General features: G+C 41.4%; 1 protein-coding gene across 1 annotated transcript in view; it reads right to left on the minus strand.

The window, feature by feature from the left end:
* csmd2 (CUB and Sushi multiple domains 2) overlaps positions 1-26,898 on the minus strand; it is a 220,733-nt gene that overhangs the window by 135,129 nt on the left and 58,706 nt on the right. Inside the window, exons 4-5 of the mRNA XM_087169817.1 lie at positions 24,629-24,823; positions 19,932-20,139 (exon numbers count right to left, since the gene is read on the minus strand). Coding sequence (XP_087025943.1) covers positions 19,932-20,139; positions 24,629-24,823 — 403 coding nt within the window. The remainder of the gene's footprint in view (positions 1-19,931; positions 20,140-24,628; positions 24,824-26,898) is intronic.

Genomic DNA, 26,898 nt, shown 5'->3' on the forward strand with positions numbered 1-26,898 from the left:
ATATATATATATATATATATATATATATATATATATATATATATATATATATAAAATCTGGGTCCAAAGAGGACAATTCAGTGGTTGCAGTATGTTGGCAGACACATCATCCCCCATCCTTATTCTCTCACTGTGTGGATTAATGAAACCTTAATAGCCCATGTCATTAGGCTGGGTGGCCACTGACTAGACTGCAAGGCCCTAGAGATCCTTTCACAATAATATACTATAGGCCAATGTACAGATATAAAACAGACTCCAGGCTGCTGCTAATACACGAATTCTATTCTTTTCTGTCCCAATAGATGTCCTTAATTCAGAGATGTCAATCATTCCAGGTGGAAACTTTGAAAGACAATGATGAAGCTTTGCCTGTTCACCCATGAATTCCATCTTCATCCAAAGGCTGCAAGCCGCTGATGCAATGACACTCAAAAAGGTGTAAACATGCTTTCATTTCACAACAATTACCCAGAGTCATTAGAGTGGAAATACATAAATCATTCCTTTGACATGTACTGCAGACACACAAGCACAAATCACATGAACATCAGCACACACAGTCATTCATGGACAACGACCTGGGCCAGGAAGGCGCACAAACACACTCAGACAAACACTCTCAGTGTAAGTTCTAACTATGTTAAATGACTGGTATTAATCACCCTTCTCTGTCTCCATGGTGATTATGAACACATTAATCAGCAGCATGTCTGCCAGTCAGATGTGAGCATGCCAGGCAGAACAAATGATGGAGGAGAATGAGTGAGATGAGAGGAGCGCAAGTGGAAAACACTGGAGGGAAGAGAGTGTTTTTTTTTTTCTTTGCTGTGACATCAAAACCAAGTTCATGCCACTATGAGTGGAAATAGCAAAGACAGAAGAGAGCGCAATAACAGCAGCTGTTCAAATATAGACGAGAGCTGCTTCATTATTCCGTGCAACCCACACCAGCCCTCTGTGGCCCTCAAAAACACTTATGTTGGAACACTCACACACCAAGATGCCTACCCCCTTCCACCCTACAGAAAATATCCAGACTGTAGTACCCTACATCTCCTCCGCAGGAAGGTGGAGGGGTTGTTGGTGTGTATGCAACATATGCAATACAACTTCCCTCAATCATAACACAATAACAGGGGATGTACAGTCAGCTAACCATTTGGTATGATTCACAATACAGGATTCGCAGTTACAATCACAATACAATACTTACAATACAAAGCTTGACACAGAAAATAAATAATAAGCATAAAATGTGTAAAAAGTTTCAAAAATCTTAATTTTCATGGTAGTTTCTGTTATAGAGTTTGTTGCAGGTGCAAATAATACTCTTGTATGAAAAGATAAATCGCGTGGTTTTCAAAGCAGATTCCTCTCTCCATACAATTTCACTAAATAATACATTCTTTGATAGGAATGTGTTCATAAAGAACAAATGTCTAAACTTGGTTGGACTAGAATTATCCAGACTCCATAGGCAGTCACAGACCATAATTTCTATAGCAGATAGTGGTGAATTGTGCTTTTGCAGTTGCATTTTACAATGTTCAGATATAACAATAATGCAAGCAGAGTCAATGGAAAGACGCCAACAGAGATAAAAAAGAAGCCAAATTACTCTGAGAACCCTTGAAGTGGAGGAAAGACATGTCTGCTTCAACTTGAGTGGATAAGTATGGTTGTATGACGTAAGAGCAGACTTTACTGATGACAGCAGTGAGTCAAACCCTCCTGCCAGGCATCTGTATTAAGTTTATCCCTCACTCTCATATTTCTATTTTAAGCCACTAAATCCACTATTACTGGTCCATTTATGTGCACAAACACCTCGCCCTACTGTATACTGTATGTACAGACATGCGGGCATTTACATGCACGCACAGGTACAGCTGTAGCTGTTTACACTGGTGTTTAGTGAAAGCTGTCTGTCTGCTGTGCACCTCATCACTCAACTTCCATTCTCATCACTCAGACTATTTCATTTCGCAGCAAGCTTTTAAGTCGTCACAGGGCTCATCGACTCAACAAACAAACTTTATTAGCCTCTCTCAAAATAGCTTTAGTCAAAGTGCACTGTAATTGATATTCATTTCAACTTCAGAAGTTAAAATGGTAAAGCCCCATAATGAGAATGACAGCAGTAACGCCAGTTAATTGGGACAGGAGTAGCCTAATGGCAGGACAATGGCGGCAATGTTGTTAATTTCTATCTCATTAATATTGGAGCCCCAAGCAGGGAGCACTTAAGAGCAATCAAAAAGGTTGTGGGAGTGGATGTGTGGATGCAGTGGCTTTGATAGAAACTAAATCCGTTTTCAGTATATAATTCAGCAAATAGAAAAAATGCTCTTTTAGTATAATATATAATACCATTGTAACAAACAATTTTTCAGCAATGTATCCATCAGCTTACACACAGTGAAAGCTTGTTGCACTATGTATGAAGTGTCTTTATTAGCATTTAATTTCACAGGATCAAGTCTTTAGTATGTGGCAAAGGAACCACCAGATGTCTACATAGCCTCTTCTTGTCTATTAGCGTGTAACGTGACAGCTGAGAGCCAAGGGAAAGGAGAGGAAAACTAACAACTATTATTTTTCTTCAGTCCAGCTCTTTCATGCTATGTTAAAGCATTGCAACATGCTCCATGAAATTAGGCACTGATCAGCTTTGTATGTGAAGATATGGGCAGGTGTCTCATAGAATGGACAAATGTTGAACATAATAAACAAAAATCTACTGGTCATTTAAGAATTGGATCAGAAAATCAGATTTATAGGACACATCATTATCATAAAATTGGAGGAGCAGTAAATAAATCTACATGGTACAGCATGTACTTGAGCTCCCCTATATTAAGACTGCATTATGATTAAAAAAAATATCTGTTAGGCATTTGATATCTCTTGACTATCGAGGCATCAAATACTGTATGCCTCAGTCCTGCCATGGTGAATGTGATTACAGTAGCTGTGACAGAGACCTTGTGTTTGCTGTCAATCAGAATCAGTCTTTCCCTGACAGGCAGAGAGCCTGCAGTAACACAGTCACACGGGGTAAAGTGCTGTATGTTGTGATCCTGAGTAAGAGCCCCTGAAGTCGAGAACTTGCCCAGCTCAGCTTTCCTAGAGTGAAACAGGTCAAAGTCACCAGAGGATAATTAACAAGAGCTGGGCATTAATGATTTGCTTCTGACAAGTGCATTTTCCCAGCTATCTACCTTGAGATACATGGAGTCTGAATCTTTTCTAGTTAGTCTTTTTCTGGTTAATTGGGGTTTGTATTCCTGATGGCTCTACTCCTACAGGAACTCTGGTACTGACAAAATGTATTACCCAAAAAGGACAGGGACTTTTGTAAAAAAACAATGTACTTCAGAAGTTGTAAAGATGAATTATGGTCTCACTCTGACAAATATATCTGTCAGTAAAATACGAGCACTTCACACCAAGTAGACGTAGAAGCCTGTTTAGTGTGGTTGGAAAAAGACGAGTGGAAATAGAGAATACTTTTCTTTAAACCCACAGGAACTGCAATTACTTGCTAGTCATTTCACCATTGTGAGGATGCCAAACAAGGAACACGGTTTGTCTGTAAACAAGGTATACAGCCAGACACCACGACAATGCCAGCCTGTTTGTTTGAACAAAGGTAATCAAAGGTGTTTCATCACTTTGAGCAAAACATGCGTCTCTGCACTGTCTAAAAAAGAGTAATGTTATATCTCTAAATGATATGACATCCTAGAAGCAATACCCAAAGCACATCATCAACCACCACTGACAGATACTGTATTTTAACAGCAGGAATTTGTGTTCTCAGGGTAAAAATAAAATCAATGATGTTTATTTGACACTGCCAAGCTGTTTTACAGAAATTCGTTTGAATCAAATATGATAATTTATTCATAATTGTGTAAAATATAATAGTAATAAGAAGTACTGTATATTTCTTGTGGACTGGAACGGAGGGAGCAAGTGGAAACTTGGACTGGGGCTGTGAACAACATTATATGAGACATATGCATATACAAGTTAAGTTTGGTCTTTCTTCCTCCTCCCTCTCTTTGCCTCATAAAGAAAACTCAATCACAACAAACAATCCCACTGGACTCAATTAGCTACAGTTAAATAAATGCTGTGACTTTCATGCCCTGCCCATGAGCACCCCCAAATATCTTCCCACTAAAAATACATCTCTTGTGCGTGTTTGTGTGTAGGTGCGTACAGGAATGCATGCATGTGTGTGTGTATGTGACTTTATGTTCACACTTCCTCTGTCTTGGGATCTGCCACGGAGCTCCCTGAGCAGCAGTGTGTGCTTGATAATTAGCCTCAAATTCACCACTTCTGTGAACACATGCCTGGGTTGGCAGAGGGAGGGCCGCCTCAGGGAAGGGTGAATGCTATGAGTGACTATCATCCACTACCCGTATCCAGTGACAACCAACAGAGCTCAAGTTTCAATGAAGTCTTCCCTTTTTATCAGTCTTCCCTATTAAATAGGTCCTGTGTAGGCTGTGAGGGAAAACAAGTGAACACACAGCAAACAGAGAAGTACGGACCAAGTACTACAGTTCCAAACCAGGCACATACAAACAGCAAGCAACAACTGGCCTGGTTTTGACCAAGTATTATGAAGGTTGACCTGACAGGGTCGCACATTCTTGTGACAAATCAAACTTCCAGATTGCATTCCACTTTGTTACAATCATTGGTTGGACAAGCATCGATATGTTCTGAAGCCTTTAAAAATACATTCATAGTGTCAGTCTAAATCAAATACAACAGTGATTGTCACACCGCACCTAGCTGGGTCCTCTTTATTTCCATCCAATTTAGCAAAATGCTATGCTGGAACAGAAAGTAACATTCAAAATAGAAATAAAAAAAAAATGCTATAAGACAAATGGCTCTTGGTCTGTGGTCAGGAATCCTCCAGGGTCATGAAATAAGACAATAAATAAAGGGCAATAAGTGCTTTTATGCCTGTGTTCTTTATTTTCAAATGTTTCCTTCTTATGCATTAAAGAACAATTTCCTGTCTCCATCGTGGGCACCTCTAAAAATGAATCAAATAAAGCCACTTGAAAGTGGACTGTGGTACTTGAGCTGCTTTGGATAGGCAGCTTGCATCAGGGAGTGGAAAGTGAGGTTAAAAGAGGTGATGAGGCAGAAAGGATGAGAATGTATTGTGCATGAGAAAGCTAGAGTCACACTGGATCTTTTCTTCTCGTATGCCTTTGGAACAAAGTTTCACAGACGTGCACTGTGTGTGTTGTTTACTGACAATGTGGTGCATCATTTCCGGATGTTCAAATTCAAAACGAGTTACTGCTTTACTGCCATTTGGAGCTGTTGTAATAGGGTGTGTACACCCAAATCTGTTAACAGCATTAGCTTTTAATCAAGGATAAATGTTGGTTGAATTTATTCATTCATTTCATTTTACTGAAATGCAACTTTGCAACAGGTTGCAATTGGCACTCGGAAGCGGTAAGCATCTAACTTGTTCCCTGAAGGGAGACAAAAACAAACAGTATAAATACTTGTGATATTTTGAATGTATCTACCAAAGGGATACAAACACATAAGAAGGAAATAAAATGACTATGTTGTAAGCTATACACTGTATGCAGAAGGTGTAGAATTTAAAGAAGTTCAATGACTTGCTGGCTCACAGTATATCTCCAGTATGGTTTACATTTCTTTAAGATGACTATGCAGTGTGTGCGCAGTGATTATTTCTATACAATCAAGATGAGGGCATCTGCCAAATATACTGTTTATTTCAATTAAGTGAGTAAAGTTACCTTCAATTTAGGTCAAGTGAGCTACATAGCATGTGGCGCAAATACTGGCTGTTATCCTGTACATATGTTGTTTGTAATTATATAATCTTCTATTCTATATTTGCTAAATTATCATATGTCTTTCCAACTACAGTGATTTCCCCATGGGATCATGAATGTTTTATCATCTCTAATCCAATTTAATTCTGACAAGGAACATCAATTGCTCAGCCCTTGGGAATTATGTATATTTAGTATTTATATCCCACTGTGTACACCCCACAAGACCTGGGTTCTATTGTTGAATGTTAATAATTGATAGACTCTGCTTTGAATCTGCTTATAGTACACAATGGTTAGGGTTCACTCTGGGACTGGACTAGGGTGAGACCGTATAAGAAAAGTTTACAAAACAAATTTTCTATTACATTCCTCTAATTGGACAATTTTCATTTGGTGTTATTAGAGTAAGGAAATCAATCTGGTCTGGCAGCTACAGTAGACACACTAAAATAAGAAATGAAATTAAGCTTCAAAAACATTATTTGACCTTTGTCTGATCTGAATACCCTGTACCCATTACTTCACTTCCTCTCTATCCATCTATCTGCTTGCTTTTTGCTTACATTTAGTCTTACTTACTTACACAGTCTCTCAGTTCCAGCTGCCCTGCTGTTTCCATGGCCTTTCATCCTCAACATCCCTTGTTCAGCCTTGTACTGTGTCGTCCCCACACCCCTTTAACATCAGGTGCCAGCGTTTGCTGTCCTATGTCTCTGCTTCTCTGCCGTTTCCCTCCCTCTTTCCTTGCACCTTTGATGTCAGGACCACAGCTAAAGCCTGAGCTAATCTGCTGTGGGGCTTCCTGAGCCACAACCAGGCCCAGGGTTGGAATCGAGAACATGGCACATGGGTCAAAGGAAGAAAACATGGAATGAATGAAGGAAAAGAAGAACACTGCAGAATATTTATTTACATCCTCTTTAAATGTCTCGTATTTATAATTCAACCCTTGTGTCATTTTGAAAAACATGTTTCCACTGCATTTTTACTTTTACACTTCAAGATTTACAACATTTCAAAATAAAATGACATATTTATAGATGTGTTAAAATTGTATATTTTATATGAAAGACAAAGGGGACATTATCTGAGGAACCGGTGAGAGCATTATGGTGGTACGTATTGTGGAAGACACAATTTATCCAGTCTTTAGAAGACAAATACAATAGAATGGTTTACAGGAGGCCAATTAAAGATCCTGGGAAAGAGTGTGCTGTGAGGGGAGGTGGTGTTATGACGGGTAGAGAAAAGATTTTTTTTTTTTCTTTAAAACTACAATGACAATGGTATATGCTGTAATGAACTGGGGAAGAAAAGAACTAGAAGAGGGAGCGTCCAAACAAAGACTGGTTAAGCGAGCTGTATGAAAAGAAAAGTAAGGATGCTAGAAAAGCACTAAATGTATTAGCTTCAGTGTAGCCTATAACCAACCCTCCAATTCCCTCCCTATGGCTTCCACACCAAAGAAAAGGCAGAATAATCCCTCAGCAATACTATTTATCTGCCTTGCTCTGATGACGCTATTTATAGCTCATTAAAAGGGGTATTTATGCCTTTTCTTCACCTCTGACACAAATCATAAAAATACCCTTCAAAGTTAAAGCTCTATTAACAGGATCAAATGTGTAAGCAAAGGCAACTCAAACAAAAAGGGGAAAGAGAGAAAGAAAGAACACAGCTCCCTGAGTCAAGGGTTATCCACAAACATATTCTTCAAATAAAATACTACTTTTTCTGCTTTATCAGAGAAGACACCTTTAAGCTCAGACCTCATTTTCATTCAGAATTCATAACCATGTGAAAGGATCAAAAAGTTTCTTCTCCTAAGTAAGGTGGCCTGCAGCTAATTGCACTGACGTTACTGGGGCTAATTATGAATACAATGGATGTAATGCAAGAGCACCAAGACCACTTTATGCTGACCCAGTAATTTCCCAACAGCACCACAAAAATCAGCCAATAATATTTCACAGAGATATCCTTGCCCTAAATACAATACACTGTGTATCTGCTGCAGCTAATAAACCAATTTCGGCATCAAGGTTTGCTCATTAAACAGTGAATCTTCCTATTTTTAACTTCATTCAGATGATGCAGAGATAAGAAATGTTCCAAAATTCAACTTGAGAACAGCAGTAGATTTATGGTGAAATATATGAGCAGACAGATGCTGGTCAATTTACTTTTATAAATATCCTCCTTGTTACTCACACATTCACATTTAATTTCAAATAATGAATTACATTTAATCCATGTTTTATATGAGATAAAATCAGAAGGAGCAATGTGTTGAAAGGTCTCCAGCTCCAACATCCGACACCAAAGTGCAAGTCAAACATACAGTACATGCTACCAACCTGCACCCGTGCAAACCAATAGATCAAACAAAGCACTCTATTATGCAGTATCCTACACCCAGTCCGTCAGCAGCAGTAATTAACATGACAGAGCAGTATGAGCAAACAGACAGGGGAACATCTCATTGTTTGGAGGCAGGCCTGCAGACATGACTACTCTGCTTCCTCTACTATATCCTGACCAAGTAAACAATCTAATGTAATGCCTGCTTCTGTTTATTTACGCATATGTACAAGACAGCAACAACTCTGCATGTTTATGTGTGTGTTTTTGTATTGAGCTACAATATAGCCTCTGAAACTGGCCCTCTGTCAAAGGAACAGCTTCATCCCTGATCCATTTCATCCATGCAAACAGCGCACTAATTAGCCATGCTAAGACAAATCACACTGTTTTTTCCTGGTTCACTGGCCACAGCACCTTCCGTAATCCTCCGTTATCACACAGTTGGGGAGGATAGTGAAGCTAATAACACCGTGATATTAGCAACACTGATCTGCAAGTGATAGAGCCAGGCAGCCCTAGCTGTTAATTCTGTCCACATGAGCCCCAGACCAGACTAATCCCTATTTTAATTATTTTTTCTCTTTGCCCCCCCCCCCATTGTCAATGTTCTCTATCAGACCATCTAATTAAAAAACAGGAAGGGCGGCAAACAAGCAGCCTCGACATCTCAGAAGGGTATGAGGTGTACATGTTAGCAGAGAGTAACACTGATAGCCTGTGCTCCAAGGCACACTAGAATGAGCTGCACGTTCGGTGGATGTGCGTGTGTGTCTGTGTGTTTTCTGCATTTAAATTCTAAAACCTAGCAACTCTGTGAGACCAACAGTAGAATAACCTTTAACATTTTAGATTACTACAATTACAAGACGACCAATAATTTGTTAAAAGTGCTCTTTGATTTGCTTACAAAGTCCTGTCACCACAGACGTATTATGTTAAAGCTTTGTCAAGATAAAAGTTTCTTTTCCTGTCTCTCTGTCTTTGCTTCTGTCTCATTCTGTCAGTGGGGAAAGTGGGATTAAGAAAGATTGCAGTGCTGAGGAATCAATATGATGCTGACACCTCTCTGGCACTCTCCAAAAATCTCTACCAAGCAAAAACCCACTTACAGAAGGGGTGGGGGTGGGGGGTGGGGGGTCTAATGGATAACATAACCACTATATCACTTTAGCTTTGACTTAACCCCTGAAGAAGCAACAGTCTTGTCTGCAATGAGTATAATTGGATATTCAAAGATAAAAGAAGCCTCGCTCACTAACACCTGTGCAGAAACTCATAATGGAAGACCTGTACCAGGGTTCTAAAAATGCAATAAAAATCATAATTTAATAGTCTATCTTTAATGCAATAAAAATACTGAAAGCATAATGTAATACTGTTTGTACTGTAATGTATTAAATTTTGCAGTTATTATTGGTTACTATGGTTTTTGTCATTTTTCATAAAAATGTCATAAATTCACACGTTTTTCTTCATTATTTTGTGGAATCGACTCAAGAATTTAGCCTGTATGCATCATAATAATGTACAAGTTATTACCTTGTCTGTGCACAATAAAAGGATTAATTAATCTTTCAAGACATACAACATGCAGTTATTAACATTGTAAATTTTGGCAACAGTGCAAACAAGCTAACACAAGTTTTAGATCAAGTCACTGACATCCCCTAGGTTGGACAGTGCAGCTAAGGCTTTTTACGCTATGGGACAACATTGTCTGTCTTCCTTTGCCTCCCCTTGTTTATTGATGCAGTTGAGAAGAGTTTTTATGGAGGCACGCTGCTCTGCAGCCTGTAATTGCCGGTCAAGGCACGTTCACCAGAGTTCATAAAGGTTCCTCTGTAAATATAATCAGGTTGGCCTAGTGTCAGCACACACGAAAAAGACAACCTCTGTCTGATGAATGGGAAGAGGAGGGGTATTTCACCGCCACTCTTCACATACACAAACGCATTCATGGTGGCACCAGATGAGAAGCAGACACATACTGACTGTACAGACACACACACACACAACCTGTCCTGCTGTTCCAAAGAAGATTAAGATATATTACACTCCAAACCAGCGAGCACGTCCTTGCTTTATTTCACCTTGCAGGTTCCCTCCCCCTCTTTTGATCCCTCTTTTCTTCTTTCATCACCATCCACAAATGTGACCCTATAATTCCGGGATATTTTATGAATGATCATGAGTTTCAAAGTGTGTAGAGGAGGACCCGCACTTAGTGAGTGATGTGTCCTCAAAGGTGAGAATGATTCAGTCTCTGTGTCTGCTGCACTAATTGTCTATGTCGCCAGGAGTCCAGAATGACACAGCTGCTGACACTTTTTAAGTTTTAAAATCAGACTTTTTCTTTCTAGCAGGTTTGGGCTGAATCTGCTGATTTTAGGTGTTTCATGGATTTAGTAGAAAAAAGCTCCAATGTCTGCAAACACCAGATCACTCCACTAGTACAAACACAATGGTGCTTGATTCAACAAAAGCAAGCTGATTTGCATTGGAAAGAAGGGGAATTATCTGACGCCCTTGGCTGATGTTGTCACGTTAAATTACCTGTCAAGACAGCCAGTTTTTCAAAGTAGAGGCTACGTATGTGGTGTGTTTGTGCCCTTTGTTGTTATATTTGCAAGCTGTTCTGTGAAAAAGGGAGGTCAGAGACAGAGAATAGCGATGTGTTGTGGTTGAGCAGTGACCCAGATCAGACAGTGACATCTCCGTCCACTCGGGGGATGCTCAGGGACAAGATGTTCTGCTGTTACTGCAGCATGGCCACACTGCAAACAAAGATCCACCTTAAAAGTCATTTTGTCTCATATTTGTCTATATAACTTATTTTTATCATAACAACAAGTAGTGATGTGTTGAAATAACCATACACATAAATGTAAGAGGTAATTTAAATTCTCCTTGTTTGTTATATCATGATGGAGCTGTATTATTATTATCTTTTCAATTGCGGTCTGGTTCGAAAATTTGAAATGTTAGTAATCCATGTCTCAAACAATTAGGGTGAACAAGACCTATGCCATAATAGACTGTCGCTCAAAGCTAACATCTCTAACAAAACAAGACTAGACGAGACTACCAGTGGTACCACTGGTACCGGCTTCCCAGTCCGACCATGTGCCTTGTCCTTTCCTCATGCAGACACATGGGGATTTGATCATACATAACGAAACACAAGGTTAAATGCTAATTGAACATGAAAGAATTAAATCCCCCTTTCAGCACCATGGATAGCGCCACTTGGCCAGTAGTGCCAAAACACATGCTGTCAACTTAAAACTGAATAGGCCATTGTCAGGAGTCCATTTCTGATTTTAATGGTTGCACTATAGACTGTTCCATAGCTGGACTGGCTGGGCCGCCACATTGGTGGGCCAGTCAAAAAGTCCATAAAGTTTTAACCAGCCCACTCTGTGTGCCTGCCATTCATTCATTGGGAATATACTGGGCTGACATTTGTAATCAACCCTCACTAATGCAACCTGAGCTGCTGATGATACATATCAAACTGAGGGAATTAGAAATGAAGGCGTGCCTCAGATAAAGGCCTGTTACCTTTTGCAATTGAGGTAAATAAAAGCCTGGGTCACTATTTGAGTAAATACGACAGCTGAAAAGTGCCCCCGATGACATATGACAAGTTTGCCCCAAGTCATTTTGATAGAGCAACGGCCAATGGGAAAAATCCAACACTCACCTGACCGATGGTGTAAGTAAATCACTCACTCAACTCCCCAATCACTCGGTCACTCAGTCAGTGATCACAGACATTCACAGACGTAGTGCTGACCTGTGGCTGGTCCAGCCAATAAGAACTAACTGCTGTTTTTCAGTTGAAGGGGTTTCATCACTGGACTCAAAATCAGAGTTTCAGACTCAATACTTTCAAGGACCTGTTGGATTTTTCTTTCAGTGCAGGAGAACCTTGTCAAGTGAGCACACACACACACACACACACACACACACACAAAATCAGATGTAATGCAGTGACTTGGCATTAAAGAGCTGTGTGTACTTGTCCTCACTGCCCTGCTTTTACAATCTAATTGCCGTACCCAGTGTCCTCTACAACAGACCACTGAGTGCACTGTGCTTTTGGCCGATTGATTTCATATGTTCCTATCCTTCTAAGCCTCTCCTCTCAGCCCTCCCTCCTCCTTTTGCTCTATCTTGGCTAATTACTGTGATTGATTAATCGACTGGTATGACGTGCCTCACAGTCACCTGAAGCTTAAAGGCACAAAAATCTGGCAGAAAACGGTGATGTTGACCAAGCAAGGCACTCAAAAACAATTTCCATACAGCCACTCTTCTCTTTTGATCACAACATAACAAAAAGCCTCTGAAGCAAGGCATCCTTTAGGTTAGCAGCACTTGACCCAGGAAGTGAATTAAGGGATCAAAGTGAGCAGTGGGATGAAGCATCAGTGGAAGCTGCAGAACAAACATCAATGTAAAACGATTGTTTTCACAAAAGTGACAGATGATGAAAGACGAAGGGGATTCATTTCTGTTTTGATCCTTTTACTTACAGTATCAACAGTTCCACAACTCATCTCTTAATATAATTAATCAAATAATATAAGTAGGAAGACAGATGACACTATTAAGAAAAGATGAAGATTCTCCAATGTCCTAAAGGACAAAGTTAAAAGTTTGGGGATTATAGATCAAAAGAAAAACAGTGGAAACACTTGGATAAGAGGATTATTCACAAATATAGTGTCTAATTGTCATAAATGTACTACAGTAAAGCTACTGAGATATGGACATTATTTACTAATAACAAGTTCACACTTTTTTTGCAAAGTGAAATAGTGCATCTCCAGAAAGCCTCCAATCCATTTGCAGGCCCAGGGCACCGATGTGCATATCTTCAAATATGTCTCTGTGTACAAATCATAAGCCATTAGTGCATCTGTGGGACTGTTTAAAGCGACAGATTGGATCCCAGTGGTGCAGTGCTTAGTAAACACAACTAAAGAGACACCCAGTCAGTGCACAGTGATCTGGCCCATTACCTCTAACCTCTGCGTGTTCTCTGGTCTCAGTGGGATGGGAAGGGTGGGGGGTGGTGAGGTAACACATGGCTAGACATGCTTACACAGTCACATTGCTATCCAGGCTGCTTGCCTCTCATGGGAGCTGGTTTATAGGTTAGACTAAATATTGCCTAGTAAATTGCTGCACCTGCTGTTTCTCAACATAACACAGATGATCAATGACAATTAATGATGTATAATCATCAAGAATAGAATGCCTCCCCTCATTTGCTGTGGTGCATTTTTGACAATGTAACTGAAATAGGCCTCACCTTGAGAGAGAAAAAAAAAAAACACACAGGCAAGCCTTGAAGGTTGATAGAGGTTTGGCCCATTTTTGCTAACCTTGCTCTCTGCACTTCAAATCCCTTTTCCTCTCCAGCTCTTAGCCTGAGCAATGTGACAGAGTGAGTAACAAAGTGTGGAGTGCAGCGGTTAGCCAATCTGCAGCGTGGCACCAGGTGTTGGAGATAATGTTCCGCTGGAGTATTTCTTGGCGGGTGGCGCAAAGTTCATCATGACTGCAGTTTTGATCGATGGCAGGTTACAGATTGAGTCCTCAACCAAGTGCTGTTGTTAATAAATCCTGACTCAGACAAACATACTTTGAGGAGGCCATGGTGGAGAGACTGGCAACGACAGCTATTGATCCACTGGTTGAGCACAGGCCGATAAGCCAAACTATGGTTTGAGAAGTATAAAGCTGACACTGCAGGAAAAAGAAGTGAAGAATGGAAAAAAAAAACATTCAAGAAGACAGCAGAGCTGACATTATGAACTACTGAAATTAAAACTCGCAGACAATTCAAAAGCTCTTTTCAGGTGAATCATCCACGGATTCTTTCCTGTACAAACAATGTGTCAGCAATACCACCATACATTTATCAATAAACCTATAGATTCAGAGGAATAAAACAAAGAATCCCTGTCTTCTATTTTAGAGGACACAGGTGCAAATCTACAATGTTGGAAAAAAGCTCTATTGTATGCCCAATTTGAAAATTAAAAACAACAAAAATTTCGAAATACTTTAGTGTTTAAATGTCATCCACATCTTCAATCTGTAAATTGCCTATTATGATTAAAAAAAAGGAATTGTGGTGTCTGAACAATTCACCTTTTAGGGACCTGACCAAGAGCTGTAGCATCTGCACAGTTGAGAACAGTGAAAGAAGTAGATAGGGAGTCTGTGGAGGAAAGAAAATGAAAGGAAGACTGTGTAAGACAGAGAGAATCAGACAGGGACCTAGATGCAGCTAGATAAGAGCATGTGATCGATGTGGCTGGTATATATAACCCCCTCACAGCACGATCTGGGGGCCCTTTTTTTTTTTCTTCCTTTTTTTTGTTGTCGTCTTTGACGTGATGATCCTTGACGTGCGTCAGGGCTTCATTACCATCCCTCACATCAGCCGTGAAACATTTCCATCTTAACCAAAGTTTATCTCCGCATGAGCTCTCTCCGTTGTTAAGTTTAGAGAAGTGTAGTTGTGGGCTTTTGGATATGCACATCGTCCCCATTGCAACAGACATGCAACGTTAAGGGAGCACATGAGTCAACAGTAACCGGTGTTTGTGAATGCACACATCAAAAACAAATCTTCTGACATGCACCACACGAATGCCTTGGGCTGCATCGAAAACTCTGGAATCTGGAAAACTTTACTGAACTTAATGCAAACACTATTCATTCTCCATGGTTTACTTCTGTTTTTGGATGATTTGTATGTGGGTTTTATGATGAGAGCACCACTTATAGTAAATGGCTACAGAATGTATAATGAAAGACTATAGACTTTCATTAGACAATCAGCCCAAACTATGCACTGAGATGATTTTTAGAAACCCACAGAGAGAGGGGGGGGGGGGACACACAGAGAGAGAGACTGACTCAGAGAGATAGAGAAAGACAGCGAGAAGGAGAGAATCGCACAGCGTCAGCCCCTCCTAGACGTGACCAGACTAGTGATGTTGCAGTGAATTACCGGTAAAGCTCCAAAGCTAAACGCTTCCTACCAGACTGTGTTGTGAGAAACAGGCCACAGCAGAAGAAATGGATAGAAAAAAAAATGTATTCAACATTCAGACCGAGAATATACGCCCACTCGACTATCACACAGTATCCATTTAAAAACACATCGATGCAAAGTGCCCCTGCATACGCTGCCAATACTGTGTATTCATACACCGAAAATAACTGCCTTAGTGCCTGAACATACACTAAATTATGTTTCCAAGCAGGGGACTCACAGAGGATCACAGGTGGGCAAACACCTATTCTTCATCTGCCAGCAAAACAATGGTCAGAGGATATGTTGCACAATCACTCACTCTGACTGTTTTATTACAGGAAATACTTTAAAGGAAAGCACATGACTGGCGGCCAATAGCTTGCTGCAGAGTCCCACTGGGAGAGAGTATGGGACGAATGTCAGCCCCACAGCGGTTGGCAAGCGCACAAACACATTTACACACAGATGTAAATATACACACTGTCATGGCTGTATGAATACGTACACCTGCACACAAACCTAGAAATGGATCATGTAAGGTAAATTCTGACTGAATTTGAGCTGCAGTAAACCCAAACTCAAAATCTCATGAGGCCAGCATGAAAAAAACTTTACCAATCTCTTTGAAAACACAAAAACAAAAGTTGAGGCATTTATCTCCACAAAAATGAAACATACTCATATTGCTGTAACTCCCCTCGGAAGCCAGAGAAAACAGCCCCTGGACTTAAAAAGCTGTTCACTCACTCTCAGGTGAGTCAACCTAACAGCCAATCAATATATATCCAGTGTTCTGTACTCCGCTCCAACAACTCTTTATCTCTTTCTGTTACACTCTCTCACACACACACGGACATGCTCCCTCCACGAGCTGGGACAAGTTGAGACATATCAAAACTGCGGGGATAATCTATATGTTTCATGAAATGTCAGTGTCTCAATTCCACAGGGTATAAGGGTTAAAGAGAGAGGAGAAAGGATGGGAGGCTACCTACAGGGATCAAAACTCACTGATCTCCAAACAGGAAGGAATAAGTTGCATTTACCCAGGGAGCTTTGTGTTGTCAGCGATGGATGCATGGAAAAAAAAAAAAAAAAAGAAGAAGACAAGAAAACCCTCATGGGAGTTTGCAAAAGTTAGCGAAGACACAAGTTTTGTTTGGAAACACTTTGTGTAAAATGCTGGGATTACTGAGCTGTGATGCAGCAATTTTTTCCAAGTGAAAGACGTTTTTTTTGTTGAACCAAAGGAGTACAGCCAATATTCAGAGTGCTTTCAACTCCAGATTCCGGCACTTTATACTCTCTATTTACAGTATCCAAGGTGCTGCGGGACTTGCTTTCAACATCTCAAGGGAGCACTGCTGGTAGATGAAAATGTATTATGGTGCTTTGCAAAACAATTGCACGCCAAAAAACATTACAAGTCAAATAGCTGTGAGTTCCACTTAGAAGCAAGCAGGAGAATGAGCATCTGGCAGTTGGTGAGCGTCAGGCGTTATTTACATTGCCTCAAAGTGGATGGTGATGGGGAGGAAAATCAATGTGGATGCAAACAGTGTAATGGCAGAGTAATGCGTTCCCCTGGGCAGGCAACACTGAAGCAGTCCTGTCAGGGTAATGCCGAGAGGAGGTGGAATTCAGTTGCCGTTTTTTTACCGGCCCATCCCGCTGCCACATTCAATCCGCATGCACATTTCAGCTCCTGGAGTCAAGTCTTCAAGACCGTCTTTTCCTGCTGCCTTTTCAGAATACTAACTCTGCAGTGCCGTCAATCAAATCACTGGATGCTATGGTAAACAAGAGCGCAAGTGAGCAAGATCGGATTCACACATTCAAAGGGGTGATGTTCTTGATAGTGATTGATTGTGGTTCATTTTCTTCTACTCAAAAGTACAGACCCAGGCGCGCGCGCGCACACACACACACACACACACACACACACCAAGAGGACAGAGAAGGCAAACGTGATCTGCTTTGGTCTGAGCTGTACGATCAGGGAAGCATGGTTTTGACTTTGATCGTTGGCGTCCCTTCTCCTATTGGATCAATCAACCTGTCTGTCATGTATCAATCAATACTAGTCCTAGAACTCGACTACAGATTGAATTAAGTAACCAGTCAGATGGTGGGATGCCAACTCTATACACACTCAATAACTGTGAAATCATAAAAGCACTCAAACATCTTCATCCTTGCTGTTTGGTCAGGCCACAAGGATATAATCAGTTTCTATCTTCCAACTTACAGATAAGCAATGATATAAGATAAGAATCAAGCCAGGTATATACCTTTTCTGATAGGAAGCAATGTATTATACTTCATTGTCCAATCAGCTTAATGAGAAAATGCCTTGATCCTAAGTTGAGTTATAAACCCAAATTCACACCTAATAGCACACCTGAAATGGGGACGCACTTTAACCTGAACCGTAACGTACCCCTGCACAAACCAGTGTGATCAAATCGCAGACCAGTCCAATTATATGGTGCGAGAAAGAGAGAGAGTGCTAGCCCCACAGAGCACAGGGCCCACTGAGCCTTTCACTGAGAGGATGTGTGCTTGAGGTCAGCACCATCATAGCGCTCCACCTGACCTCTCTAATTAGCCACCAGCTGGAAAGTCGTAATCCCTCCACCCATCCATCTAGTTCTCTACTTCCACGTCCATCGTCGCCTCCAAAGGTCCTGCCCTCCTCTTCGCTTCTCTCCTGTGGTGTCTGCTCATTCTCACTGTTTGACCCTGTCACCCTCCGTTTGTCCCACCTACTGCTCCCTGCTCACTCAAATTATAGATCGGCAGCTCCTTAGACACCTTGGAGATAAAGTTATTGTTGTGAAAATAAGCTGGTGAGTTTTTATGTTTTGGGACAAGTCAGCGAACACTTTTGAAGTCGACGCTCGGTGGGTAAAGCCTAAGCCAGCATGACCAGAAAAAAAAAAAAGAAACAATAGAGGCAAGCCAGCATGTCTGCGCCGTGTCCTCTGTCCCCTGTGCTGCCTTTTCCTTGCAATGTGCATGATCAACTGTGACTTGCACTCTGCATTGCTTGCCAATAGCCCTTCTCCTTTCCTTTCTAGTCACTTTCTTTTCCCTTGCTCTTTAAGACAGTGCCGCCATGCCGCAGGTGCACCACCATAGGCGCCCCCGGCAACAATCACCACAAAGATGACAGACTCAGTAGAGATTTGGGCACCCCACACGACAAAAAAGAGCAAATCAAAGCCTGGGACAAGGAGATGATGACATCGTAAAATGTGCATAAGAAGCATAGTCAGGCTGCTGTCTGTGGGATTCTGGGAAGCGATGAACTCTCAGTTGGCGAAAGCAGAGATTCAAAGAGACTTTAATATCAGACTACAAGGCACAATTCTCAGTTTTAAGACCACTCACAGTCAATCAAGTTCTTCTTGGGAAGTGTTATTGCTTAACTACTGAGTGAATGAGTGAAAGTGACACAAGTTTCTAGGGGCCATCTCACTCTAAGATGACTCCTCACATATTCTTTCTGAACCTGTCTGCTGTATCAACGGTCCTCTATCCCTCTGTCTTTCCCTCTGTATGTCTGTGTATTTCAAGTGTTTAATAGCTCAGCCAGTGCTACCCCTTGTCCCTTCGAGCCAACCGCCTGTGGCTGCAACTTCAAAGTCTCCTCTGTCTTCTCTTGTGTATCCGAGCTGCCAATCTCCCACATGATCCTGAAACTAAACCTGCATCTTTACATTTCCTCCGAGACAAAGAGAGTAAGCTGGATTCTTTCCTGGTGCATAACAGGTGCATCCATCTATTTGTATTAAAACCCATGTATATTTTTCATGCTGATATTAGCCTTGTGTGTTAAGATGTGTGGTGTCACTGTGGCAGAGGGAGTGTGAAAGAGTACATCTGTTTGTGCAAGTTCTGAAGAGTGCCAGCACAAATATATGGGAGTGTGGCTGATAGTGTGAATACTTATGTGCACATGTCCATTTCTGCCCATATGGGCTTTACTGTGTGTGTGTGTGTGTGTGTGTGTGTGTGTGTGTGTGTGTGTGTGTGTGCGTGCGTGTGTGTGTGTCTGTTTGGGTGTATATGTGTGAGTACATGTGAGTGTGGGTAAATCGACACTATACGGCTTGCGGTGGTAATCGAGCTCACTAATTACTTCCTGAGCTGAGAGAGTTGTCAGTGAGAGGAGGAGCTGCCACAGATGGTGAGAGACCCACACTGACGCCAGGATATCCTACCTCTTCATCATTAGAGCTGAGCATGTGTGTTTGTGAGAGGCTGAGTAAGAGAACGAGTGAATGACCAAGATTGAGTGTTCCCATTAAACCTTAAAACCACAGACAACATGATACACCCTGATGGGGAAAAGGCTCTGAACTGCATATCAAATACTTGATTTTCATTTTAAGAGATACTACCAGTTGCATCTATATAAAATTGGTTCTTGTCCCTCTGCATCTCAGCTATGATCCTGACCCTGTCACCCTAAGTTGCAATGGACCTACCCAACACCCATCCACTTTCAACCATACTTCAACTAGCTCATTCCTTCAACTGAAAAAATGCCTGTGGGCATGTGGAGCAACCAGTGGACTCCCCTTCCTTTGCTGTCCCCAGCTCAGCTCACTCCCCAGGCAAAATGCTGCAGGCTGACTACTCACCACTGTGAAGAACCCTCAGTGCCGCTGACCTCCAGAAGGTCATAGTCGTCCTCCAGCTGAAAGTCAGAGAAAACAAGGGCAATGGTGTCTCCTGGCTCGGCCAGCACAGTCCAGGTGCAGTCAGCATTGTTGTTGTACTCAGTAGGGTAATTTGGAGTGGTGATCACCCCACTCTGGCCTCTCAGTGTGCCGCCACACCCATCGTCAGCTGCAGGGAAAACAGATGAGAAAATGGCTTAATAAAAGAGGGAAATATAGACAAATGCAATCAAAGAACCTGTGGTGGAGATAAATGAAGATGTACAGACAAATAAAAACAGCATGAGAGCGAAGGTATTAAAAAGGCTAATAAACAGGAAATGCAGCTTCAATGCAGGTAAGGGTCAAGTTTGACCCATGAAGTAGTAAAAACTGAGTGGCCATTGTAAGCTTTTTCAAACTCTGCACCATATTGGCACAAGACAGCATTGATTATGTGAACACTCCTTCTGCAACAGCTGCTCTGGAGAAAACTTTTTGAAGACTGTTCTTGCACTCATACACTCGCCTGTCAGGCTCTAAGGAGCTGTCAGTTTTAGGACTACACAAAGTTTTTCACTGTCTGTCTTTTGGACTGATTCTTACACTTGTCCTTGGCTGTTGTCTGATCCATTTCTGTGATAAAGATACCAGGAGGTGCTTTCCACGTGTTAGGAATACATATCAAGCAAGAAAGACATAACACAAGCCAGCAGGAAACTCCATTTAAACTGAGTGCATGGAGTGCATAGCTTTTGAGACCGGCTAACTGCAGTACACAGTACACACCTTTAGAGAGGAAAGTGCTGCAAAAGACCCATAATACAACGCAATCTAAAAGTAACACGTTTACTCTGTGCACACAAGATTGAACTCGACCTTCCAATGTTGTAAAAACGCAAACATAGTATGTCATGACACTATATAATTTTAAACAACTTCCACATAAAACCATTACTTAAATGTGTAAACTTAAATGGGTAGACTTAAGCTACATTATAAACCTGCTAAGCCCCTGTGAAAAAAATACTGTGAGGACAGAGATTTTCATGTTTGACAACAATGAAGACACAGACATGATGATTCAACAAGGAAAAGTCTTCCAAACTGTGTCACATAAGCTTTACATAGTGGAAACTTTGGGGTGAAGTTTTGTGTGTGCCTTTTAGCCTTTCCCTAAAATCTATTTATTATTTACTTGGTTGTTTTTTTTCCTGGCCACAAATGATCTTCCTGCCATGAGCCAAAGCGCAAATTCAGGGGCATGACGATGTGCAGCGAGTTACAGCATATTGTTCCTTTGTCTGAAATTTTTGCCATAGGCCAGAGAGACGGCAGTCATAGGATTTCAAAATGCCCCACAGTGGTTTTACAGTCAGCGGGGAGCAGGGTAGGATGCGTGATGCAACCTAATGCAACGTGTGGGGAAGTGATTAAATTCTGATTAATTCAGATTTGTGTTAATCAAAGCAACTCTTCCCTCCTCAAGATTGCTTTAAGGAGACCATTAAATAATAAAGTATGTATTTAATGTGTTGCCAAGATAATTCTCCTGCCCAGTTTCTGATATGTTCATTAAAGCTTTCTACAATACACTGTTACGTGATATCTGGACTGCAAGTCCTGTGTGTAATTTGAGAAAATAGACTTGATCGCTACAGTATGTGCTGTAATGAACACATCAAAAGTTTTGAATGATAGTTCCACATTATTATTGCTTTTGAATTTGTGTGTGTGTGTGTGTGTGTGTGTGTGTGTGTGTGTGTGTGTGTGTGTGTGTGTGTGTGTGCGGGGTGTGGGATTCATTAGTGGGCGGCCAGCTAGCTGTGTGGTGCGGGGTGCTTCAAAGGGGGGAGGAGGAACTCAGAGGTGCCAGGCCCTGTCTATCATCCATCCTACCTGTCACCACGGCAACCCCCCAGAGGGAGGGCAAGGGAGTGTACGGACGAGCGGAAACCTGTGAGGTGTGAACTTGAATAGGAGGGAAACCACGACAGAAGGGCGAGAAGAAAGGGATGAAGAGGATGACAGGTGACAAGCGAGGATGGGCAAGAGAAAAGTGCAGAGGGAGGGTGGACAATGAAGAAAGAGAGAGATGGCGAGAGGGGTGACAGCTGATTGTTGCAGTGGGAGTGACAGGAAGTAGAACGGAGACAGAAGAAAAGATGAGGAAGTGCATTGATATTCCATACAAGACAGTTTCTTCACACTTGAAGGGAAGCATCTGACTCTCCCCTAACTCCCCTTCACCTTCACTCTCTCCTTCGCTCTCTACATTTTGCGGCTGCTGCTGGCCCATGCAAGCACTCGATCACAATGGAAAACTAAAAAATGGTTATACCATGGAAAATATGAATCCAAAAAACTGTTGACCTCCTCAATATGTGAGATGTGCAGAAACATTTTTCGTTCAGTCAATTGTAGATGTCAGGATGCTTCCCACGGTTGAACAGTACATATTTTCAGCCTGTCACTTAGGATGTCATGGTTTTTCATAAAGTGTAAAGAGCCGCTTCGATTCCTGGTAACCAAGATATGAGGAATAATGGGCAATGCTTGCAAGCTATAAAAACATTAACAGCTAATATCCATCGAAAATGGATATATTAAACATGTATATATTATTATATATACACCAAACATGCAGACAGCAAAAGCTAAAAAACTATATTTGGAATTTTAAATGGGACAAGTTAATGTGCCACAATACCATTAAAAATCCTGCCTTTGTAATAGGTGGAATAAAGCATGTGCACACACAAAAGATAAATAGCAGTGTGTGTATGTGTGTGTGCGCAATGCTGTAGGTATATGCAGTGACATTTAGAACTTGTCAGCAATAAGCCTTTTTCTAGAAAGATATGCAGCAGCAAAAATCACTGTTTCCTCTCTCTGCAGAGCAAGGAGTGACAGTATGGCAGAAAAAGAGATGTAAAATCTCTAAGTGTGCTCATATGACATGTGATGTAGTTTTTGAGATTATGGGGTAAGAGAACAAATTGACGAGGATTAGACAGGAAATGTAAAAGATTATCCATGCCATCAGTATCAATGGTTACTTATTATCTATGGCTTGACAATGCTGGCACGCTTGCCCTCTCCTGAGTCCAGAATGGTGACCGTGCCAAAATGTTCTCCCCCCGCTCCCAAAGTGCAGCACGACTCCTGCTCTTTCACATATGGGCAGGCTCTGTAATTGGAGTGACATTAACAATGCACTTATGCATTATGAAGCAGCACTCAGGTGTTAACGTTGACTTTTATGTGGCACAGGGAGACTTCAATTTATCACAGGAAAAAGTGTCAGTTAGCATGTAATTTCTGCTGGAAAGGTGGCATAATCACATCCACAAGTGCTGGAGCAATTTTCTTTTCTTCCACGAAGGTGCAAAGGTTGGCAAAGAGGAGGCAAAAAGAGCTGAGTTTGGGTCTGAACAGCAATTTGTTGGTGATTATGGAGAAAAAAAAAAGGGAGATGACAATGTTTGTGAATGTTTGTGACATGAAATGTGAGAAATTTTGAAGAACAGATTACAAATTGCACGCATAATACTTTTAATACATTTAGATGCAGAGTGTAGGCATGTGCATGTGTCAGCATGTGATTGGGTGGGTGGGTGGGGACTGTGCTGGCGCGTGGTGCCCAGCCATGTGTGCTCCTATGTGGGCTTCCTGACTCCCAGCCTGGTTGCAGATGGCACAGTGTCTCAGCGCTCTGCTCAGCAGGCACACTGACACAAACCATTGGCCACACGGACACACACACACACACACGCGCGCACACACACACGCGCGCGCACACACACGCGCACACACGCGCGCGCACACACACGCACACACACACGCGCGCGCACACACACGCACACACACACACACACACACACACACGTGTATGGCATGTGCATGTGTTTCAGTGATGTAAGAGTTTACTTTTATTTAAAGTGAAATCCTGTAAAATTATATACAATGGCATCAGCTTTGCCGACAGTGAACTATTTTCAAGAACTGTGTCATGTTGGGTCAGACAACACACACTGGCAGGTGTCGCTGCCGCAGGGGTGCTTGCTAACAGTGAGGGAAGGACAACTGGCACAAGCACCTGACTGAGAGAGAACACATGAGGTCCTGTCATGGTAAATAAGAAATCAGTATAACCACAGAAAAGCTTTTCAGGTCATATGAAGGCCTGTGTAAATATAAGTGAGTGTGTGTGGGCTGGAGGATGGGGTTTATCAACTGGTGAATAAAAGGTCGATTGGTCTTCATTTCAAAAGCAAGTTCAATGTTGTCATCTACATTAAAGATTTTTATGGTTTTCTTAGCTTTTTTTGTGGATAAAATGACATGTGAACACATTTAAATCATGGAGAGGCAACTTTTATGCATACTTTCAGACACTTGGTCCAACCATACTGCTGTCAGTTTGTATTACCCAGACTTGTGATTTTATCATCCACCTTTACAGTTGATGGTAAAATAAATTCTCTATAAAGTGTTTCGAATATTTATCAAACTAAATCTGAATGTCCGAGCTAGCTGTTGGCTGTGGGGGTCATAAAATTTTTCTTCAAAGCCATTTAAATTAGATGCAATTAAAATGTATACTTTGTGGAAGTACTTCAAGATTAAGCCTAAAGACCTGTTATGATAAACAGCTGTCCACTGTCCCTCCTACATACCTCTGCAGTAGGGCAGGGGGAAATCCCAGGCAGCAGTACCCGCTGAAGTGGCAAGGCAGGATAGGGTGGTGTGACCCTCCAGCACGTAGCCTGGGCTGCAGCTGTAGCGGATTTTGTCCCCGATGTTGAACGTGGACCCCTGCTGGTGGCCATTGAGTAGCTGTCCAGGATTGCCACAAGTGTAGCTGGGTAGAGCTGGGTCGAGAGAGAGAGAGAAGAGAAAGGAGAGGACCGTTAATGATGCAGTTTATGGTTTAGTCTGTGGCGCTGCGTCATGTTAGTCCTGATAAGAGCCAAAAGAGTCTGGTGATACATAATCACTCACACACTCACTCACTCACTCACTCACTCACTCACTCACTCACTCACTCACTCACTCACACACAGAGCCATCTGCTCACAACAACATTTCAGACCCAAGCAATGACTTACTTCAGAAATACACTTTTACTGTATACACTGTATATTTACTGAAATAGACTTCTATTTTACTTTCCTAAAGTGCTTCAGAAAAAACCCTGCATTCACTCATTCACTTATGGATGCCATGTTGACCATCACTGCTTATCCAACCATGCACTTGCATGCTAATAAGTGTGCTCAGTATTGACAGAGCCTTGTCTAATTGTGTGTTATTATGCAAATCAAGTTCAAAGGAAGTTCAGCCAGTCTCCCGTTCCTGAACCTCTTGCTTCAGATGTTATATTCCAGTGACTGCAGCTTGTGTTTTCATTGATGACATGCAGTAGTATGGCCAACCCTGCAGAACACTGGCTACAATCCTATATAGGTGTGTGTTGGTTGTGTTCCTGCTGCATCTCAAACAATAAATCCTCAGAGTATGAAGGAAACTGCCATGAGCAAACATGCATTTCATGCACGTACACACACACACACACACACACACACACACACACACACACACACGCTGTCATCCAGCTTACAGTCCCAGTCACCCAGTCACACACTCCCACACGGTGAGGGAGCTGGCCAGACCATGTGCTGGACTTTGGATGAAACTCAGTCTCTCCACAGGAACTGGACTGAACTCCAGAGAGGACAGAATGGCTCCTATACAGCGACACAGCTCACTGGCACCTCACCATCACACTCGATGTATACGTCTACACTATCCAATGTCTCCAGTTTCATAATGTATTACAGGAGATTATAATATTTCAAAGGAAACATGTTTATTTTTTGGCTGCGCAGCAAAATGTTTGTTCTCAACATGAACAAGCCCTATCAGTTTGGAAAATATTTTTCATTTATATTAAGATAAAAAAGGTTAAATAAGAATAAGTAATAAGCACAAGATTAAATGAAATGTTTTTCCTAAGAAAATATAATGCTTTTTTAGCTTTTAATTTTCATGACTCACACAAAGTCACGAGTATGAAGAGTTCATTTAAAGCCTAAAAAAAACAAAACAAATTATATTGTTTGTTTTCATCTTTTGCTCTTTCTAGCCCAGTAAGCTAAAGCCTCCTTACAGCAAGGTCGGACGGACGGATCAGTCATTTTATCCAACAGAGCATTCCCGAGCTTGAGCTGTGGAATTAACTCGCTGGTAAATAAATAGACTGCAAACAGTTTGTGTCCAGTCAGAAAACAAACATGACCTCTAAGAGCTTGATTTCGAACATGTGTGTGTGTGTGTGTGTGTGTGTGTGTACTCCTCACAAAGGTAACCTTAGCCGTGAAGCTGTGAGACAGAGTAGGCTTTTATTTGGCAGTCTGTGCCCATCGATAGGGGCGGTAAGAGGTCTGCAGATGACGGAGATCAAAACATTTGCAATGTACTCCTGTCTCACCAATACATAATGCCAATGCCCATATTGGAGACAGCACCCTTGACTGACAGAATATAAAATGATATAATAATAAAACGGTTTGCTTTGCAGAGTGTTTATATTTGGCTTGTTAATGTAAAATGAGAACGCAAATGAAATTTTAAAATGTGTTTGTGTGTGTAGGTAATGGACCTTTATTAAATTATCACCAAAAGATCATTTATTAATAAATTTTTCTTTTAAATTAATTTCTGATAGCCACTGTGAACAGTTCTGACTGTTCTCAGTGGCTAACACAATCTCAACCTTGCATGTTTCAAAGGGATTTTTAACCAATTTCTTACATTTTAACAACAACAGCCAGCCAGACTAAAAATATACGAGCCCAAAGTCACTTCAGTTCAAATAGTCAGTATCAGCATTGCTGGCCAACAGCAAAACATATCAGCCAAATCCTCGCTGTCACCCACAATACTT

The sequence above is a fragment of the Seriola lalandi genome, unplaced genomic scaffold (genome assembly GCF_002814215.2).
Source record: "Seriola lalandi dorsalis isolate HSWRI2012SDOR001 ecotype SW California unplaced genomic scaffold, Sedor1 jcf7180002054916, whole genome shotgun sequence".
NCBI classification, from domain to species: Eukaryota; Metazoa; Chordata; class Actinopteri; order Carangiformes; family Carangidae; genus Seriola; species Seriola lalandi.